Consider the following 22,280-nt stretch of genomic DNA (forward strand, 5'->3'; position numbering starts at 1 on the left):
CAGTCCTCCGCTCTGAAGCTTCTGTGGCGTTGACAACGCCGTCCACCACATCCTTACCGATTGGCATGGATACACGACACACCGAGCAACCTGCCTTGACTCAATTGACTACACGTAAAATCCTTTCACCCGACGAACTACATCAGAACCATCTTATTAGGTTTTTAAGTATAGAGAAAGTTAAGCAATAGTTTTAAATTTGTACTAGTCATAATCGAAATAGTTAGAGGTAGTAGGTACGCCACTCCCCGTTGTATATTAGTATAAAATACTTTTTTGTATATAGTAGAGAGGCGAGAAGCTTCTCGAGGCGAGAAAGAACGAAAAAAATTATACATTAAATGGCAGACATTAAAGATTTAAGTTTAAAGTATTAGCAAGTATTAGCATATTTTTATGTATTTAGCGCGTAATCTAGAAAATATTTGTTGATCTTCTCAGGGAGGGGAGATTTCGCACAGCAAAAAAAATCATTTCGCGTTTATGCTGTTTTACAGTATTCCTCCTACAAATGCCTCATTTTGAGGAGTCGAAACCTTCATTAGCGAGTTTATCATCTATTAGCTCAAGCGATTAATATTTATTTTAAATATGACGGCGTATTGTCAATCAAGCTATTAATAGCTACGTAGAATTTGATATATCTATTTAATTTCAATTCAGAGTTTTTATTTTTGGTAAATGGTCTAGTCTCTTTTTGGTAGATTCAGAAACTAGGAACTTAAAAAAATAATTCAAAATTTAGTATTGCCGGGTTAGGAAAAATGTATGATATGTTTAAAGATAGTGATACTTTTTCTAAACTATGTAAAGCTACACTTTCACCGCTACAGCTTTCATCTTTCATTACATGTTTGCACAAAAAAGGTCTAGGTGCTTTCGATATCATTGATCTTCCTTAAAACGAAATCAGCTACAGCAACCCAAAGCGGATTTGTCATTGATAATAAAGTAGAACAGTGAAGTGCGTTGTACACTTTCCATTAAGTCATGTTCTGCAACAAATTTGCTGAAGTGGGTGCTCTTTTCACATCCTTTAAACAACTGTTTAAAGTGTTCAACGGCAACGATAACAATGAGACATAAATCTACATTCCCGATCAAGGCAGTGGATCCCCAAAAAGGAATTCCCAATCTGCGACACCGTGAATCAGAGCTGGTCTCAGAATAAACACTTTCCTTATCGGCATCACAGCGTAAATGAGTACACTGATCGCACCCCCATTCATCAGCATGCATGCATAATATGACCTATGGTAACTGGTAACCATGTCAGTCTCCTGATACACACAATTATTCGCGAAGCAAGTGATACCCTCTGCTCAAGATCACCTCTCCTTCTGGTCTAGATACTACTTGTGCCAGTGTTGGCGCATGATGGGAGCAGCAGCGGTCACCGGCCACCATATAATAAGATGATGCGATCATACGTTCGTGCCGCTTGATGTGATCGAAGCACGACAAGATGCGTCGGTGGCGTCTGGAGGTCGTGCGTCCCCAGTTAGAAGGTTGTGTTGTGGGAAGGAATCTAAAACAACACATCGAAATACAACAAATTCAAGCAGGGGATTTTGAATGTTTCACTCTCAACTGACCACTTGAAAACTTGTAACGATTACGGCATACGGTGGCAGACACCGGCGGCCTAAGACGCCACATGTTTTGCAGTTACGTTCAAGCGCCCGAAGTGATCAGAACGGAGTGACGCGGTGTGATCAAACTACTGCTACTACCGCTGCTGCTGCGGCGAGTCTTGTTGATGGTCGGTGTTAATTTTAAATGGAACACAAAACACACCCTCGTGGGAGCGGTGCGCGTGTACGTGGAGTTACATACTGCAAATTGTAGTACCTTGTTCGATCGGTTAAAGTCAGTGATTGTATGCTAATTTCAATTAATTGCCACCAGCCACAGTCGGAAGCTGCGATACCGCTCACGTTTTATCAACAGCAGGTTGATCGTCCATTTTTGATCACTATTTAACGAGTATCGCGTCGGATCGGTTGTGTAGAGTATCGCGAATGCGATATTTCTAGACGACGAGAACTACACATTGGAAAGAATAATCCTGCCATTAGTCAACGGGTTCAGTTAACCTCGAAAAGATTGGAAACAACGTGACATCATCCATTGGACCTAGCTGATAAATACGTACCTGGTGAACCTGAAGGACACAGGTGGATTTTATAGCAACAGGTGTGTTGGGTTAGAGGAATTCCAAAACAAAGCAATCAGACAGTTTCGTGCAAGAATCTGGTGACATATTGTACAACGCATCCGATCAACACTCTGTGAGCGATATTTGTTTGTACACAGGGGGTAGTGTTGTCTTGTGGTTGTGTGTGCCGCGTTAAAATCGAACACCATGGGCAGTAAACTAAGCAACTTTTGGCGCAAAAACTGTTGCGAATGTGCCTTGTGTGTGAACAGTAGCAGTGAGAATCGAGAGCCATCAAGGTGGAATCCTTTAGCGAACCATCCTATCGCTTCCTGGGGAATGGCGGATAAAATTGGTGAGTTGTTGTGTAGCGAGTGTAACTCCCTCCCGGAGTTGTTGAGTGCAGACAAAAGTAAGAGAAGTTTATATTCAATTCTTTCGGCTGAATAAAGTGAAGCAAATGTTTTTTAAAACAATTTTATTGATTGGGTTATATCTGACGAAGTCTTTTTAGGCTTAGTTATTTGCGAATCCTAGCCCTTGGCAGGCCCGAAGTGGATATTGGGGGTGGCCCCCCAATCAGATTTAATTGTGATGTGGTGGTGATTCTTTCTGAGTTCAGGGCAGGCTCGAAAACCTCCACGGTTGCTCAGTCCGCGCACCGTTAAACTCGCCTCTGGTTTGAGTCTATTTTATGAACTCCGAGGTTCAAACCGGCATACAACTGGTTTAACATCCTCCTTGCGATCCTCTACCACAAAACTAAGCAACCCCTCTACATCGTTCAACTCGTTTGATACGAATTTGATCGACAACTGATTGTGCCCTGCGAATGACGGCACTATCAGGAAGGAATCTTCGTATGGCATCCTTGCACCGATTGGAGCAACCTATACAAAAGTCGTTAGAATCGTTAGAACGAGTGCAAGGAATCAATATTTGATTTAGTATTACACTTACCTCTTTGGTAAAGGTTCCGCCTATACCAGAGCACTCAATATGGAAGAAACCTCCTTTAATGGCCACTGGGAGTGGATTGTCAAACTTAGCTAATACTGGTACTGAAGAATTAATCACAGGAGTGCCTCTGAGCTGCAGTTGCACAATCGGCTTGCAAAGCCGGTAATCGTCCTGCGAGAAATAATTATAATCCAAACCCTCGATAGTCGCCGTACTGATCACTTTAAAGATGGCTTCATCCATGCCCGGCTTGTAGTAATCGTCAAATGTAATCGGCACCAAGTTTGTTTGCTCTCCGTTTGGTTTGATGCGAATGCAAAATGTATTGCTTTTAATAATTCTGATGCTCTTACCGGTGTACAGTATGTGGTTGAGGAGAATTCTACCCTTGACCGTGTATGGTTTATCCAAGGAAACGTTTCTTATACGCAGCACAATGTTGAAAGATTGTCCGATAAGGGTTTCATGATTCAGCTCGAGCTCAAATTTAACATCACATCCTTCCACTGTACGATCTTCACTGTCGAGCTGCTTGAGATAATGCTTGGTTAGACAATTTTGACCAAGTTTAAGGGCACGCACCATTACAGTCTTTGCTTTTAACGATTCTTCGTTACACTTGTAGTTATTGACGATGTCTTCTCTCTCGTCTACTCCGACTGCTTTCGTAATGATGTACTTTCCGATCGCAGTCGTATCCTTTCGAATTAACTTCAACGGTTTGCTTGATCCACGGTAGCGCCAATAAACTTGATCGGCGTTCACTGCAGAAAACACCAAGCTACAATCGTATAGAATGTTCACCAGACCATTCTTAACGGCCAGCACCGGTGCGGGTCCAAGTTTGTAAGCACCGTCCGATAACTCTAAGGGTGTACCGTCAATTACCTGCCATCCATCGAACTGTTCTTTGCCGATATCCGGTCGTTTCATCCACACCTCGTTCCATACGTGGAAGTTCCAGACTTGATCACGCGAAAAGTTCTCCAGGATGTTGCCTTCTTCGTTGAAATACGTGTCCACTGTAAGCGATGCAGCGGAATCTTGTGCGGACGAAAAGTTGGTAACGATACGGCACGGTATTCCCAAGGCGCGACACAGCGTCGCCAGTACACCGGCATAAACCCAACACTGTCCATAGCCAACCGGTCTTTCCGTTTCGCTATACTGTTTAAGGATTTTCACTGAACCGGTCCATGCAGAAGGGGCTGTACCGCCTCTAGAATTAGTAGACCAGTTACCAAGAAGTATACCAGCATCATCTTGGCTATTGACTATTCCTGCTAGTGCGCGACATACTTTAATAGGATTTCCACGATACGTAGCAGAAACACGCGCCATTTTGCCTAAGATCGATAAGGTCACATCAAGGATGTTCGCTTCGTATTGACCAAGTTTCCATTTACGTAAATAAAAACTTCGCTTGTGTCCTCTCCATATAGTTGTCATGTCTTCCAGTACATATTCTTTTCGTTGGTCCTCATCTTGAAATAGGTATATATGATGTATGACATTAAAAAAATTTCTCTGTACAAACAATTGAAAAAAATACTCACTATCCAGATAAACGGGATCCTCAACGCACCAGGGATTGAAAAGCAAATAGAAAGGTTTCAATACCGGATGACTGCTGATCAGCTCCGATCTTTTCGATTTGATGTTGATCGTCATGGTCCATTTGGAAACAGAGGCGTTTGGAGATGTGCTTATTGCAACGAGTAGCTCAGTATCGCCGTCCTCGTTTACAGTGGTCGATTGCAGTTTGGCGCTCCAATCGGAATCATGTTCCTCTTCGGGGTTATCATCGGTTTGCAGTAACAAGTACACAACCGATCCGTGTCCATAGCTGATCCATTCGTTCGCGATTGGATCAACTGCCAGCACCAGAGAAATTGTATCCATTTTCGGATTGATTGGTCGGTTGCAGATGAGTTTTAGAAGAAACTCCTGACCCCGGCGGATGACCAACCGGGTAGGTCCCGTTTTATTCGTCGATGTGTGCATAACCTCAAACTTTTCCGTTTGATGATTGACACCATTGACTTCATAACAGAGGTCGATTTTTTGGATGATCAGCTGTGACAGAGATTCATTTTCAATCTCATTTTCGTTATCTGTGGAAGATCAGAAATTGAAAAAAAATTGTGAAGTACAGGGTGTGCGGGCTAAATTTGACACATGGCCTTTGGGTTTATATCTCAGCGTTGAGTTGACGTATCGAAATGATTGATATATCGTTCGATTGCTAAAAGTTGTGCGAACAAGTGTAAAAAATGTCTAGCTCCGTAAATATGTGGAACCCGTCCGAATTGTACAAGCGCGTAACGTGTGTTATGATGGTTCGTGCCGGCCATACGAATGCCGAAATTCGCAAGGAGGCGATGTGTTCGCTGAACACCGTAAAAACAATACGCGTACAGCTCGAGGAGTGTGGTGAAGACGTGGATAGTGTTATTGTTCGCAAACAGCATAGCAGGCGGTCGGATTGTGTGCGGACCGACACGTTCCTGGCCGGATTGCAGCAGCGGGCGACGGCCGATCCCGGCGTCGGCATCCGGGCCCTGGCGCGAGACGTTGGCGTGGCCCCGAGCACCGTCAAGGTGGCGTTAAATGAGGACCTGCGGTACGCGTCGTACAAGCGACGTAGGGGGCAGCTCATAACAGCAAAAACGCGCGAAAAGCGGCTTGCCAACGCTAAGCGCTTGCTGAGCTGGCTGAAGCACCCGGCGTACCCATGCACCCGGCGTACGTAGTGGTTCTTCTCTGACGAGAAGAACTTTTGTCAAGACCAGAAGCACAACGTGCAGAACAACCGCTGGCTCGCTTACTGAAATTTTTTTTAAATATTTAACATAAATTTGATAAAAATTCCTTTTCTATTCCCTCAGAAACTGTCAAATTTATCTCGAACACCCTGTATAACATAAAGCACAATGTCTTACCATTTTCAGAAGACGACTCAAATGCAAATGGCAACGTATGCGGTAATGCACCGTTTGCTTCCATTTCGATGCTGCAAGAAACGGGTTTGAAATTTGTGCACCGTTTATCGTTTCACAACTGCTACTCAACGGTCAGCTAGCGACGATAGCTGAATTTATATGATACGAGAAGCAGCCAACAAAGCCATGAAGCCATGAAGCCTTCAGGTTCACGTGCTATTACTTCTAATCCAGCTTAGTGTTGGTACGATGGAGTGATAGAATTTAATATTTTTGCAAACGAGGTCATGCATCTGAGAGCATAATTTAGCGATTTGTCAGCAAGATTCATTATCTTAGATGTGAGACAAGTACCATCTCCTGTATTGAGAAACATACAAACCTACTTTTAGTTCAAGTACATTTTTAACATTATAAGTACATCACCTATTGCACCTACGTATGGCAATTTATTGGCCTTCAATTGCTCTCGGACAGTTCATGAGTAAGTTACTCCGACAGCAACAAATAATTGTAATCTTTTGCTGGGAAACATTTCCTCCTCCGAACAGGGAAAAGTCATTTTATCTCGGATGTCCTCAATTGTTTTGTTGCGTGTTGTTCCGTCATCCATAGGCAGAGTCCTGTTCAAAGTTTCTTGAGTGCCATGGACAGAAACTGTGGGACACGTATGTGCTCGTGATTTAGGATGAGTGCATCGAGAATGCATTCTTCCGAATCCAATTTGACCAATTGGTTTACCACTTCATTGCCCATAATACCGCAATGAGCAGGCAACCAATAGAATATAGATAGGTTTATCAAACAATGAGCTTAAGACTAAGACGTTTAATATTTCTGTCACGAAGTATTCATATTTAAAAATCTTCTACCTCTACCTGGCTTAACGATGTACTAGGTCAGACCGACCAACGAATGACTTACCAGACATGCCAGTACCACGTATTTGGATAGTCACTACTATATGAACCCCGGTCATATTGTGTAAAGACGGTCACCGTGATCGCCTGCACCACCGGGCCGCCCTCAAAAATCTAAATATTTCCTCTAAATATCTGATGATCTGATTAACAACGTGGGCAATGAACAACGTTAATGAATTGCGGCAATGAAAATGTTCAGATTTTATAAGGTGTTTCGTAGAATGGTTTTTTATTTTATGTTTGTTGCATTTATTTTTGGTAACTTCCGTACAACTAAAGACTTTTAATTTAGATTAACTCATATAATAATCTCCCTTTAAGAGAACACTAAACCGTCGTACAGCTCAATATTGACTTCTCGATCCTCTACATTAAAGTTAAGCGATCCTTCAATATCACTCAGCTCCTTTGATTGGAATTTGGCTGACAGTTGAGTGCTTCCTTTAAACGACGGTACAATCATAAAGACCACTTCACACTTCTCTCTAGCTGCAACTGGATTCACCTAAAAAGGATCAATAAACACAACCGTTAGTCGTCAAAAACGTTAGATTTGAATATTTAATCTGCACATCTTACCGCGATCGTTATGCTTTTGCACACACCCGAACACTCAATTTGAAACGATCCGCTGTTGATCGGAATAGGGAGCGGATTGTAAAACGAAGCTGTCACTTTTACCGTCGATTGATACACCGGTGTATTGCTGAGCTGTAGCTGTACATCTGGCTTGCGTAGACTGTAATCCTTCTGCGAGAAGTACTCAAAGTCTACCCCTCCGATAATGGCAAATGTGGTCACTTTGAAGATGGCTTCATCCATCCCCGGCTCGTAGTAATCGTCAAATGTAATCGGTACCTCGATCGTTTCCTCCTCATTCGGTCCGATGCGGATGGAAAAAGGATGGCTTCTGATAGTTTTGACATTCTTACCGGTGTACAGTATGTGGTTGAGGTGAATTCTACCATTGACCGTGTGCGCGTCGTCCAAGGAAGCGTTTCTTACACGCAGCACAATGTTGAAAGATTCTCCGATCAGAGCTTGATCGTTAAGCTCAAGCTCAAACTCTACGTCACAACCCTGTACTGTACGATCGTCCATTTTGATCTGCTTCAGATAGTGTTTGGTAACGCAGCTTTGACCAAGTTTAAGAGCACGCAACATTGTAACTTTTGCTTCGGACGATTGTTCGCCACACTTGTAGTTGTTGGTAATGTCTTCCCTTTCGTCCACTCCGACTGCTTTCGTACTGATGAACTGTCCGATCGCGGTCGTATCCTTTCGAATCAACTTCAACGGCTTGCTGGGTCCACGGTAGCGCCAATAAACTTTATCGGCGTTTACCTCAGCAAAGACGAAATCACAATCGTAGAGAATGTTCACCAGACCATTCTTAACGGCCAGCACAGGTGCGGGTCCAAGTTTGTAAGCACCGTCGGAGGACTCTTGAGGTGTACCGTCGATCACTTGCCACCCGTTGTACTCTTGTGTGCCAAGGTCCGGCCGTTTCATCCAAACCTCGTTCCACACGTGGAAGTTCCAGACTTGATCACGCGAAAAGTTCTCCATGACGTTGCCTTCCTCGTTGAAATACATATCCACCGTCAGCGATGCCTCGGAATCATGGGCGGACGAAAAGTTGGTAACGATCCGGCACGGTATTCCCAATGCTCGACATAGTGTCGCCAGTACACCGGCAAACACCCAACACTGACCATATCGAACCGGTCGCTCCGTTTCGTAGTACTCTTTAAGGATTTTCACTGATCCGGTCCACGCAGAAGGGGCTGTTCCGTCTTCATAGGGTTCAACCCATTTTCCGAGAAGTATGCCATAGTCATCTTGACTATTGACTACCCCTGACAGTGCGCGGCTTACTTTAATAGGATTACCACGATACGTAGCAGAAACCCTCGCTACTTCGCCGAGGAGCCAGAAGGTGACATCAAGGATGTTCGCTTCGTATTGACCAAGTTTCCATTTGCGTGGATAGAAATTATTCTCGTTCCCCTTCCATATCATGGTCATGTCCTCTAGTACATATTCTTTTCGTTGGTCCTCATCTTGAAATGTGAAAGTTAAAGTAATGTTTAGAATATTTATCTCACATAAACACAATTTTAAAACACTCACTCTCCAGATAAACGGGATCCTCCTCACACCAAGGATTAAACAACAGATAGAAGGGTTGGTCTAATTGAAAGCTGCTACTCTGCTCCGATCCTTTCGACTGTGCGTTAATCGTCATGGTCCATTTGGAAACAGAGGCGTTTGGAGATGTGCTTATTGCAACGAGTAGCTCAGTATCGCCGTCCTCGTTTACAGTGGTCGATTGCAGTTTGGCGCTCCAATCGGAATCATGTTCCTCTCCGGGGTTATCATCGCTTTGCAATAACAAGTACACAACCGTACCGTGTCCATGGCTGATCCATTCGCTTGCGATTGGATCAACTGCCAGCACTAGAGAAATTGTATCCATTTTCGGATTGATTGGTCGGTTGCAGATGAGTTTTAGAAGAAACTCCTGACCCCGGCGGATGACCAACTGGGAAGGTCCGGTTTTGTTTGCGGATGTGCTGATAACCTCAAACTTTTCCGTTCGATGATTGACACCATTTTCCTCAAGACAAGCGTCTATTTTTTGTATGATCAGGTCAGACTGCGCTTCGTTTTCAATCTCATTTTCATCATCTATAGTACACCAAATGGTACGAAGAACGTTATTGCCAATCATTGAAAGATACTACAGAACCTTACCGTTATTGGTCTGTTGCCACAAAGCAAAAGGTAGCATATGCGGTGTATTGCGTGCTTCCATTGCGATTCTATAAAGATGCCGGCTTGAATGTTTGCAAACGACTGCCAATCGGTGTCCACGCGTGACTCGAAACTAACCGGTCAGCTAACGCCGATAGCTGAATTTATATGATGCGAGTACCAGCATGTCTCTCTCTCGTAGCCGTGACGCAGTGAGTCATGATGTTTCTGTGGTATGGTTCGGTTATTATTAAATCAAACCACCGCCGTTCGGCTCCGCTTTTGCATCTTCTCCTGCGCGGAGGAACGGTGACGCCGGCGGCAAAGCGATGATAGTTCGTCATCGTGGTGACGTTATTTCGGGGATAGCATTCCGCGAATACTGAAATCGTAAGATGAATGACCATCCGGACAAGGGCCCGTCAACATGGAGGAGAATACATGGGAAACAAGAATGATGATCGTTTGTGTGCCGTGATTAACTGCCTTGTGCCTTGGCGTATTTATTATCAACCTTTCTTCTTACTTTCATGCAGCAGAAAGCGTCGGGACGAACCGAATAACATGTGGTCGTTGCGTACCGCAAAAAGTGTACACAAAGTCGTAAAAACGCTAGATAATTTTCAGTTTCTATGAGTTGCGGTAGTAGTGTTAGTTGAAGATCTTTCTATCTTGGTTCAACACATTCTCGGTGGGTGATTATTATGCAATCTGGGATATATTGCCGCTGGGTGCATCATGGATTATATATTCGTTAATCTAGACATTCACTCGTATAGAATGAAAAGGGTGTTTTATTTGCTATACGTAACTGATTATTTTGTTCAATAAATCTCCCTGTAAAGCGTTACAAAGTGTAACAATTACATGAATAGTACGATCAATTCACAGCCAACTATTGTGCATGGGAGTAATAATGCTGTTGCACATTGAAACTTTAGCTAAAATGTCAAATGCTTGGAAAACAAGCAGTAGGCATGTTCCATCAATCGATGGAAGGCAATCGGGCTTTGCTAGATTGATCGTTTTCCTCACAATTCGGATAGAGGCGTGTAAAGCTGCTTTTTCAAACCGGAAGCAGTTGATTGAAAATTTGATGAACAAAGCCGCGTTCTGGTTATGTGACGTTATGGTGTTGAAAATCCCAGCAGTTCCTGTTGGAATCCAAGTGATTTGCTTTTAGGATGGAATGGGATAGGAAAACTGTGATGCCTTACTGACGTAAACGACGGAGAAACCAAGCGATGAAACGGAACTTTGATGAACATCACACTCTCCTTTACACTGAAAGACCGTCGAGAATTGAAATTTTACTGACGCCTAGATATTCCTAATAAGCCTATCATTGCTGTGCTCGCTGGTACTATTCGTGATATGAATAGGACGTCGCGTTAAAATATTTATTCTCCGTTCGGCAGAAAATATTTTTGGCCGTTTGCAAAACTGCTCTTAGTTGAGCGCCAAATTCATACCCACAAAATTCTGCCGGACGTTAGCTGTCTTTTTAAATTTTCTCATCTAGTTCTTTTCTTCTGCAATCCGGAACGGCAGTTATGGGAAGAGACAAACACCAATGTTTAGGAAGGTTTCGATAAAGGTCCTCCGACAAACATTGTACAGATATCGAACGAGACTGGGTGTGTGTTCAAGAAGCTGAACGCAGATATCGCAAGCCACCGGGGTGGTCCAGTGACAATTCAGTCTCGGATAAAATGAAGTAAAGGAAAGGCAGAAATGAAAGACCGAGACTTCTCGAGGTTTTGAAAAAAATGAACTCAGATATTGTGTAGGACAACCGAGTTTGCCCGGGATAAGGCAAAGAATAAGGAGGAAATGCCTTATCAAGATGATTATAAAATTTACTCAACACAAGCGGTGTTGACAATACGGCACTGGACCGTCATTATTAATTATAAATAAATAAATAAAATATTGTGTAGGAGTCGAAAATTTGCACGAAAGCATTGAAGCTGTGGTTCGGAAGGAAATCATTGCTATAAACTAGTCTCAGGAGCAAACAACTGTTTGAGATGCAAGCAATGAATGCTCTACGATTCAGTAAGAGGCCGATTAGAAGCTGTTTTTCGTACTATATTTGAAATAAGGCTTATCGTGATTAGTTTTACCATGGTGGATTCGTTCCATGTTGCTGTTGGAATTTGTGTTGATGAAATCAAACTGTATCAAGTGGTGATCCTAACGTGAGTAATGATGTTCAATTCGTTGCCCAAAGATCGGTTCGAAAGGAATTTAAAAGGGAAGGATTCCAAAACTTTTGGTATTACTGGTGTAATTTGAAAGCTAACTGAAAGTTAGGATATACAGATTAACAACAACTAACATGGAAAGATGATTATCTCGGCAGAATTAATTTCAAACAAATGACAGAACGTTGGTATTTCTGTGTAACTATTCCTGAGAAGTGAACAATGAAGTGTAAAACAATTATAAAAATATAACACTGTCAAACACTACTTGTCGCTTTGTAAAGAGTGTGACGCAAGAACTTACTAATCGATTTTTTGCCTTTAGCGAATAAACATATATGCCCCAGGTGTTGTATTGCAGGATTTTATTTATAAAAAAGGATCATAAACCCTTGACATGGTAAACCACATTTTATACTATAACCTTTACCATTTAAGCTTCAAATCTGTAGTAAGATTAATTTTTCATGTCTTCTTTATTTCAAAAACACTACATTCACCTTAAATTTTCGTCGGAGAGTTTATTATCATCTGCAGTGCACGTGAGTGTAGTGCAAAGGAAAATTCCATAATCCATGCTATTTCTTGTTTTCAAACTTGTAATCAACCGTCTTGCAACAATTGTAAACAAACATATAAGCCCTCCTTTCAAAGCGAATTAGCATAGAGGTTGAAATAAATTTTTTATTCGTTATGCGTGTTTGGTTCAATTTTGCAATCGTTTTTAAACACTACAGCACACATCAACAACCATTCGTAACGAACATGTACAATCGTCCACATCGAATGGTATGCCTATAAATGATCGTACCGAATGCTGTGCTGAAGTTCAGTTTGTCACTTTCACACACGGAAAACGATGGGTTCCGATGCCAATCCTTATGTCTACAGAATATGGCCACCGCGTAAAGGTAAGCTGCGCGTAAAGGACAAGAGCGATCGCTTTTTCAAGTGATAATGATTTGTGTGTGTGTGTGTGTGTTCCGATCTTCATCGTTCGTAGCGGTCAAGAACAGTTCGATTAAGGATGTGCTGAAGGTCGAATCGATTGATCTGTGTTTCGATGAAAATGGGAAAGCCTTCTGCACGCAATCCTACGAAATGATGGTTAACCCGCGCCCTACAAAACGTCCCCGGCAGTTGGTAGTGCGACGTGGTGCACCATTTACCGTGCGGTTGCTTTGCAGCCGTAAGTTCGATCTGCAAGTAGACACGATGGTGTTGGTGTTTTCGATAGTTCCTTTAGGAAATGATAAGGCTACTTTCGGAAGTGGAACCGAAACCTATGTGTTGGTGCATACGAACGATACGGCTGCGAGCGAGACAGGTGAGCCGATAGATGATTGGGGAGCTGTACTGGTCGGTAGTAAGGATAAGCCTAATGGTAAGGCAGAGTTGACGCTGAGCATCACAACACCGTCTTATGCGCCGATCGCACGATGGACGGTACAGTTTCACTGCCGATTGGACACAACCGATGCGAAGAGCATGCTTGCGATAAAGGATCCAATGTACCTGCTGTACAATCCGTGGTGTAAAGAGGATCCAGTTTACATGGAAGGTATTTTGGTGGAGCGGCATCTCCGTTTTATATGCAAACATGGCTAAAGTGTGATCCTTTCTGTAGATGCGGCTGGTAGGAAAGAGTACGTCCTGGAAGATAGCACCCTCATTTGCAAACCATCCAAGAAAGGACCTTACATGACAAGCTGGGTCTTGGGTCAGTATGAAGCAAACGTGTTGGATTGTGCGCTTTACATTATATCGGAGGTGGGCAACATCAGGGCAGCGTCGTCCGGCAATCCGGTGCTCGTTACCAGAGCACTCACCGGTGCGTTAAACAGTGCGAGTGGGTTCGGTGTACTGCGAGGCAACTGGTCCGGCAATTATGAGGACGGAACTCCACCGACGGGTTGGACTGGCTCTACAAAGATACTGCAGGCATTCTACGATACGGGCAACACGGTCAATTACGGTCAGTGTTGGGTGTTTGCCGGCGTTTTGACGACCGTGTGCCGTGCGATCGGTATACCGAGCCGAATCATCACCAACTTTGAATCGGCCGGCGATCATGACGCTTCGTTATCGATCGACTACTACGTGGATGATACGGAAAATGCGGCCTCAAACATGACGGTGGACTCCATCTGGAATTATCACGTGTGGAACGAGGCGTGGATGAAGCGCAAGGATCTGCACAATCTCAACTTTGACGGTTGGCAGGTGGTAGATGCGACACCGCAGCAACTTTCCGACGGTATGTTTAAGTGTGGACCGTTTCCGGTCGCTGCGATCAAGCAGGGGTACGTGCACGTACCGTTCGATGGTGATTTTATCTACGCGGAGGTAAACGCTGACGTGATTTACTGGACGATCGGCAACGATCAGAATCCACCGAAACCGATTGAGATCAAGACGAATCAGATCGGGCGGGACATGAGCACGAAAGCGATCGGTTCGAACAAGCGGGAAGACATCACCGATCAGTACAAACAGCCGGAAAATTCGAAAGAGGAACGCGAGGTCATGAAAACGGCCATGCAGTTTAGCTGTCAACGATTTAGCAGTGCAGGGTTGGCGAAACGCTTGCTCGGCCACATGGTGAACGATAGCAATGGCAACGAGGAAGCGATCACGTTGGAAGTAAAGTGTGACGAAGAGCTCACGATTGGTTTGACGTTCCAGTTCGAGCTGACCGTTACGTGCACCAGTGCGGTAAGCTCGGTGGAAAGCTTCGGCTTTCTTGTGCTAAAAGATTCCGACTACACCGGACGGCACGTGGAAACGTTAAAAAAGGTCCCGTTCGCCCTGAAGCTGGAACCACTCGAGTCCAAATCCATACAGGTACCGCTAGATTTTGAGGAATACAGTAGTACTGTTTCGAACAAAACGAACATCAAAGCGATCTGTACAGCGCAGGTTAAGGGTAGCGATCGGACGTATTTGAAGGTGGAAAATTTTCATCTCACACCACCCGTGGTTGAGCTGTCGCTGATCGAACACAGCCTAGCGGGTCCGATAGCGGTGCAGGTTGCGCTTAAGAATCCTCTGCCGATACCACTGACACGTGGTCGCTTCACTGTCGAAGGATCACGGTTTACCGATCCACTCGAGAAAAAGGTAAGTTTGATCATTGCCCCAAACCCAGCGTTTGGGGCAATTATGGTTGATAGAACTGATCGGTAAAAGTAAATGTGATTCGTGGTTATGTTTACTTTTTATTTGCAGTACGATCTCATCCCGGTTGGTGGAACTGTAAATTTTATTTATTCCATCAATCTAGCGCACAAAGGACAAATGATTGTAACTGCATCGTTTGTTTCGAATGAGTTGAAAAATGTGCACGGAAATCTAACGATACTGCTTCCTGGGGAAGAGGAAGAGGAAGGAGAAGAGACCCCTCCTGTGGGAAAATGAGGATCAATAGTATAGAGGAATATAGTGAGCGAGTGAGGATTACATAGATAATCGAGCAGTAATAAAAATTGGCTATTTTGTAATATATTTTATGTTTATTTCGATATCTTTACCAACTCAATATACTAATCTCAAATAGCTAAAGTAAGGCGAGCGTGCGGTAATAGGTCGTAATGCGACAAAATGAATAAATACAGTTTAATGCATTGTATAGAGGAATGAGATAGCACATACCTTGATGACGTCTTCGTTCACAACCCCCGAGGGGAGCTCGAATATCGGCAATGGAGGTGTCGTTCGCGGCAATGACATCATCACTCCATATGATAGTCTTTATCCCGAAATCCGCGTGCATGATTCATCACGCTTCACGCGGATTTGACAAATGATCCTATGCCTATACCTTATGCTGAGGGCTTTTGATATAGGGAGACCCGAAAACCCTATACCTGCCCACCCCAAAAGCACACTTATTTTGAGAGTCGCGCGCACTCACTGGAGAACGCGCGTCACAGATACCGCTCGAGTGTGTTTCGCTCGGTGGTAAACAATGCCTAAACATCGTCGATCGGTGTGTGCGCGACTCCATGTGGATGCTGTGTGGTGCGAATAAAATGAACGCTGCTGATCGGTGCTAGCCCTCGATCACGTACCGGATGGCAGATGTATTTAACCGTTCGACGTGCGCGGAGTGCGATCCCATCGTGGTTAGTGTCTGGCTGTGATTGAATTTTAAAGCGTGAAGTGACGATAGTTAAGCGAGAACAGAATGAGTTATTTGTACGATTATGTGGAGCGATATCTGCCAACATCGTGGCGAAGGAAGCGCATCCGTCGTCCGATTATATGGTCTTCTCCGGAATGTAAGTAAAAGTGGTGTAACGGCTTAGTTGTGTATTAAGCTAGTGAGCTGTAGGAAGAAATGTGAACAATTTAGTTGCTCTTGAGAATCGTTATGAACGAAAAATAGTGCAATAATTAGTTGAAATATTTATTCGTTTCTACAAAATACGTGCAATGTGGGATGACTTCATTCAATTGGTCGAAGTAAAGAGTACTTAAAATGTAATCATACAAAACCATAAGACGCTTACAACCGTGTAAAGAGCCAATGGCTAACGCACTGACATTCGCACTCTCGTTGGTGTTCAGTCTGTACGTGATCTCGCGTCCGATCGTGTAGGATAATGCACAAATCATTATCGATCGATCCTCCGTACCCTTATACACTTTGCTACAGAATTCCCGTGCACATTGATCAGCGGGCTAAAAATAACAAAACCACCCGGTTCGCAATCTACAACCACCTCGGTACGTCCTGTCCGGGATTGTCCACTTGTTGGGAGAAGGAGTTATTTAGCTGAAGTGTGTGGAGTAGTATGATGATGGAGTAGTAAATAATACATGACGCCAGTGATAAATACGATGGTATTCAAAACACCGGAAGCAATGGCATCGGTATATGGTCATTACGAATGTACAGCTCACAATATGCAAATCTCGAGTATTTGTATTCCAACGCCGAAGGTGTGCATTCTCAAAAATTACAAACAAACGCTGCAAGTGTCCAAACAGATGTGAACATTATCGAGACAACAGCCACGGTGCGAACGTTGAGATGATTTCATACTGGCGATTCGAAGGCCTCCCGTGCCTAGTAGAAGAAGTCAAAAATATAGCAAAAACGTCTTTTTATTGACCTTGATGGCGAGATTTGCAACGAAGTATGAAGAGTTAGACTCGAACTATCCATCCAGCACATCCACGAAATAGCACACATCGCACACAGTGTGTTTATCTTAGCGGGTTTGTAAATATTGCCATTAATATCGGCCAGTGCTAAACGTTGCCGATGGTGCGTGCCAATACGTCTGTGCGTATGCAAGACGTACGATCGTTCAATTTGCAAGGTCATAGAGCAAGTTAGGTTTTGTCTAGCTAAATAGCCAAACTTTTGGACATCTTTGTAGGCGTTGTTGTGCAGCTTGACCATAGAGTGGCGCCGTTGTCCGACAAAAGTGAACGTTTACGCAAACGTCTCCTTAATATAGTCACTTCGCTAGAACTGTTCCAGATAAACACAGACACCACAGGTTAGGGTGGGCATGGTGAGGTGTCATCAAATGCATGCCAGCTCTTTGCAAGTTGATTTGAATAGAAGGAAACACCGGTGTGCGTTTTGTGTGGCCGTTTGAATGTAGGAGGCGGAACCAATTATTAGGCGGGAGCGGCAGTTGGGATGGCGAGATTGCCTTTTAATGATCGTTGTCGAGTGTACACACACCCGAACACAAATCGGAGCAGTGCTCAAGGATTTAAATCAGGCGTTATAAAATCAAATGCCGCATTGTGGTCGGTATCTTTTTGCCTTCGGTTCCGGAAAAAGACCGACGTTAGTCGGAACATCGTTTGAGAAAAGTGATTTTAATTACTACGGGGGCAGATTGAGCCCTTTGAAAGCTTTATTGAGCTTAGCATCTATCTTGTGTATTTTTAAATTTAATTTATATTGTAGTACATCGAAACCAAGCAGATAAGCAACATCTGAGATTCTGGAACTTTTAAACAGCAGTTAAACAGCGAAGATGTTCTATTCATGTGAATGTAGACCTCGCTCCATTTTCTTTATTTTGCTAAATAATTATCTTAAGTTCCTTAGAATCGATCTGGTGATTACTATCACTATGATAGTTGGCTAAAGGTAAGGACAGTGGGCTTTCCTATAGTTATCATAGGACATATTGCTAATGATAGAATGCTTTGTTTGAATCTTATCCTTGTAAATAGGGAAACATTAAGTATGATCCAAATTCTTGTGGTGCATGTGGCTGTGGATTTAGTTCAGCAGAATCAGTAAATCACCCAGAGACCAGTGATTAGCATTCTGTTATGCTTTTTTACTCACCTAAGCCTAAATGCAAATTTCCATACACTCCTGCTCAAGAAACTTTCGATTACTCCCGCATCGTGCTCGCCCATGGTAGGCCATCGTTGCATTTCACGTTCCAAATCGCAAGTACGTTTATTCCACCGTCTTACTTGCAATGAGTTTTCTACTACACGAGACGTGCGCACGAGCCAAACGCTCGCGTCCGTGAATTTTATTGTATGCTAATGATGCCGAACAAGGCATGCTCGTGGCACGTCGTCGTAACGCGCTACTTGAGATTTGCTTTGCTTTGTGCTGCCAACTCATTCCTCGCCATCCCTAGACCGGTCGCCCACAAACGATCGAAGATCCGCAATCATCACCTCTTCCGTGCCGTTGTCGCCAACGGCAGATTAATCGGTACGGGTAGAAAGTGAAGGTTCTTCTCCCTCGTTCTCGGTTGATTCATTCATAAAGATCGTGCGCAAAGGTGGAGGATGTGTATTGGGGCCGGAACATGTCATCAACTTGGTGCTGCTGCAACCTGTTTGGAAGCGGGCGATGCTAATTGAAGGGGAGGAGGCACAGTTTGAGTCGCTGATGTATTATCTCGTTCGAATGGGTAGCGATCGCTAAATAAACAATGGCGAGCTCAACAAAACGTTTACCAATTTCGAGCGTGAGAATCTCGACAGGTTCGACGTGCGATTGGAAAAGAAAAACAAAAGCAGAAGTGTTTTATTGCTAATTGAAAGATGATAGATGGCGCTAAAAGATGCTCGAGGGTATTATCAATTGGAGAATGTTCTTTTTTGCTTTAATCTGGTTGATGTGGTTTCTCCAATTACTTCGCAGTTCAGGAGCGCTTCAACTAGGCAAGAGCAAATAATAAATTACACTTCAACACCACAAACTATATTGACATTGACCTAATCGTACTGACCTATTTATCACTCTGAAATAGAACGTTGATCGATGGTGATGGTTGTTCAGTGAAAGAAAGAGAGAAATAGAGATCGAGAGTATCTAGCACGGTAGTTGATGATGGTGATGATCGTTGAACAGAATAAGAATGAGTTCCGCAGTATGGCTCCAATGTCCAGTGCTGATGCCAAGAATGACTCAAGAATCCGTGGGGAACTCCAAATGTATGATTGACCGGATGTAGAAGGAAGACTCAATGTGATTCATGGCCTTGAAGAAGAGATTACGCTGGAAATAGAATTGCTTAACAATTATCGTAAAAGCATGCATAACGGTCGTCACACCGTGTTACCTCATCATCTTTGCAAAGGTGATGGAAAAATCATTTTACGCCCGAAGCCATTTTCGTCCGTGACCAAATTACACTTAGTACGGTTCGTCGATTTCATGCAACAAGTTTGATTGATGGAGCGGTTGATTTATTAAATCGAAGATAGTTATTACACTCCGAATGGTACAGGCGTGAATAGAATTGAATCATTTGTCTCCTAGTTCCCTCTCTGGCCATCATGAAACATTGATTACTGTATTTTCTTTTAACACATTTCTCATAGATTCTGCATCCGCTGAGGTACTGACAGTAAAATCCGTTGATCTTTGCATTGAAGAGAATGGCAAAGATCATCGCACAATGCGATATGAGTTGATGAGCCGTGACGAGTATAGTGGCAAGATACCGAAGCTAGTCGTACGTCGGGGACAACCCTTCCGATTGCGTTTAGTGTGCGATCGACCGTACGATCGAAGTCGCGACGCATTGAGTTTAATTTTTACCGTAGCCGACGAGGATCAACCGACCCACGGACATGCGACATTGGTTGGTATTCCGGTGAATCAATTCCCGAACCAGCTAGGTGAACCCCACGAATGGGGTGCCGCAATCGAAACGATCCATGGTGATCTGCTGGAGATTTTAGTTAAACCGGCCGCAACCGCTCCGGTTGGTCAGTGGAAGCTGGATATCGATACAAAGCTGCTGAGTGATGCGTTCGGTAAAAGTTACTCACTTCCTCAGGCGTTTTACGTGCTCTTCAATCCCTGGTGCCCGGATGACTTGGTGTACATGGAAGGTGTGTATTGGTGGTGAACGTCAGAAGGTTCTTCAGCTAACAGAGACTGCTTATCTTCGCTTGCTTGTAGAGAGATCACACCGACACGAGTACGTCATGAGTGACACGACACTCATCTACCGAGGATCGTACAACCGGTTGCGTCCCTCGGTGTGGAAGTTTGGCCAGTTTGAAAAACACGTCCTGGATTGCTCGCTGTTGCTGATTTCGAAGATCGGTAAGGTTAGTGCTACACACCGTGGTGATCCAGTACGGGTGTGTCGTGCCATCTCAGCGGCGGTTAACTCACCGGACGATGATGGTGCACTGTTGGGCAACTGGAGCACAGACTATTCCGGTGGAACTCCTCCAACGAAGTGGGTTGGCTCGGTGGAAATTTTGCAGCAATTCTACAAGAAGCAAAAACCGGTCAAGTTTGCCCAATGCTGGGTGTTTGCCGGTGTTGTATCCACAAGTATGATTCTAACTGAATGTATGCCTTCAAGTTTAAGCACTAATTGATTTGTCTTGATAGTTGCTCGAGCCATTGGAATACCGTCCCGTGTGGTAACGAACTACTCCTCAGCACACGACACACAAGCCTCCCTCACGGTGGACTACTTCGTAGACAATAGTGGCAAAATTATGGAAGAGATGAACGCCGACTCGATCTGGAACTATCACGTGTGGAACGAGGTGTGGATGCAGCGACCCGATCTAGGCATCAGCTCCGATGGTGATTATGGTGGTTGGCAGGCGATCGATGCCACTCCGCAGGAATCTTCGGACGGAATGTACCGCTGTGGTCCGGCATCGGTGTTGGCTGTTAAGCTGGGAGAGGTACTGAAACCATACGACAACAATTTCCTTTTCGCGGAGGTAAATGCCGACAAAGTGTTCTGGAGGTATACCGGACCACATCACCCGTTGAAGTTGCTACGAAAAGATGTGCTCGGGATTGGGTTATTTATCAGTACGAAAGCTGTCGGTCGGTGGGAGCGCGAGGATATAACGGCAAGTTACAAGTTTGCGGAAAAATCGGAAGAGGAACGTGCCACGATGCTGAAGGCACTGAAGCAAGCGAACAGCTACTTCAGCCGGTACTATTTAAATGAGGAGTTTAACGAAGTGTACTTCAATTTCGAGCTGCGCGATGATATTAAGATTGGCGAGCCATTCAATGTGGTAAGTTTGTTCGAAAAGGTAGCCTTTCTTGTCGGTAGTACATAAGTGATCGTTCCACAGATTTTGCTCGTCAAAAATCGATCATCGGAAAATCGACACGTTGTCGAGGGTTCGCTCCACGTAGACACGGTACTGTACACCGGTAAAGATCGGGACAGCGTAAAGGTGGACACGTTCTCTATAACGCTCGAACCTGGAACCGAGCACTCTGTGCAGATGATGGTTGAGTTCGAAGATTATTATCGCAAGCTGCGCGATCAGGCCGCGTTCAACATATCCTGTATGGCCACTGTTTTGGATACGGAGTTTGAGTTTTATGCGCAGGATGATTTCCGTGTACGTAAGCCGGACATAAAGATAGCGCTGCTTGGAAAGGCAGTATCACAGGCACCGGTCGAGGTGCAATTTACGCTCGAGAACCCGTTACCGATACCGCTTCGGAAGGGAGTGTTCCATGTGGAAGGAACGGGCATTGGAAAACCTTTGCTTTTTAAGGTTGGTTCAGGTGCACAGGTGTAATGGTACAGTAGCAGTTTTTTCAAAAAATCTTTTTATCGTTTAGCACCCTGAAATAGCTCCTGGAGAAAAGGTATCGAACAACTTCACGATGACACCACCGTATTCGGGACGTATGACACTAGCTGCCAAGTTTACGTCGAAAGAGCTGGACGATGTCGACGGGTTCCTGGCATTCATCGCTCATCCACGTGCTGAAGACATCATCATGAATGTGGAAGATAACGCAATCATTGCCCGCACAGACGTCGTCGACTAGGAAACGCCAAAGATCCTGCCATGTTTAAGCGTCTAATGACTCATACACAAACTC

General features: G+C 44.1%; 7 protein-coding genes across 8 annotated transcripts in view; 6 read left to right on the forward strand and 1 right to left on the reverse strand.

Annotated features, from left to right (window-relative positions):
- Nucleotides 1–22,280, forward strand: part of LOC126565624 (NADH dehydrogenase [ubiquinone] iron-sulfur protein 6, mitochondrial) — a 384,330-nt gene that overhangs the window by 172,450 nt on the left and 189,600 nt on the right. The window lies entirely within an intron of this gene.
- Nucleotides 1–22,280, forward strand: part of LOC126565024 (uncharacterized) — a 494,010-nt gene that overhangs the window by 170,306 nt on the left and 301,424 nt on the right. The gene's annotated exons all lie outside the window — the stretch shown is intronic.
- LOC126564579 (probable 26S proteasome non-ATPase regulatory subunit 3) overlaps nt 1–22,280 on the forward strand; it is a 561,792-nt gene that overhangs the window by 136,470 nt on the left and 403,042 nt on the right. The gene's annotated exons all lie outside the window — the stretch shown is intronic.
- The window catches only part of LOC126564595 (zinc finger protein 596-like), a 394,155-nt gene that overhangs the window by 4,329 nt on the left and 367,546 nt on the right, over nt 1–22,280 (forward strand). The window lies entirely within an intron of this gene.
- Nucleotides 2,324–22,261, forward strand: LOC126564145 (annulin-like). 2 transcript variants are annotated; one of them, XM_050221091.1, is made up of 6 exons: nt 2,324–2,513; nt 19,772–20,287; nt 20,358–20,741; nt 20,802–21,451; nt 21,512–21,946; nt 22,014–22,261. In XM_050221091.1, exons 1-6 carry the CDS (start codon nt 2,366–2,368, stop codon nt 22,224–22,226), a joined length of 2,346 nt encoding a protein of 781 aa, XP_050077048.1. In that variant the 5' UTR covers nt 2,324–2,365; the 3' UTR covers nt 22,227–22,261. The 2 variants fall into 2 exon arrangements, with proteins under 2 accessions (XP_050077048.1, XP_050077049.1); XM_050221092.1 differs by lacking the exon at nt 2,324–2,513 and adding an exon at nt 16,095–16,227.
- Nucleotides 2,851–6,124, reverse strand: LOC126565940 (annulin-like). Its single transcript, XM_050223139.1, has 4 exons — nt 6,061–6,124; nt 4,675–5,232; nt 3,119–4,602; nt 2,851–3,048 (listed from the first exon to the last, which is right to left on the reverse strand). The coding sequence occupies exons 1-4, from the start codon at nt 6,122–6,124 to the stop codon at nt 2,851–2,853; spliced, it is 2,304 nt and encodes a 767-aa protein (XP_050079096.1).
- LOC126565941 (annulin-like) lies at nt 12,764–15,364 on the forward strand. The gene is made up of 4 exons (XM_050223141.1): nt 12,764–12,858; nt 12,951–13,508; nt 13,575–15,067; nt 15,176–15,364. Exons 1-4 carry the CDS (start codon nt 12,807–12,809, stop codon nt 15,362–15,364), a joined length of 2,292 nt encoding a protein of 763 aa, XP_050079098.1. The 5' UTR covers nt 12,764–12,806.

Source organism: Anopheles maculipalpis, chromosome 3RL, assembly GCF_943734695.1.
Source record: "Anopheles maculipalpis chromosome 3RL, idAnoMacuDA_375_x, whole genome shotgun sequence".
Taxonomy (NCBI): Eukaryota; Metazoa; Arthropoda; class Insecta; order Diptera; family Culicidae; genus Anopheles; species Anopheles maculipalpis.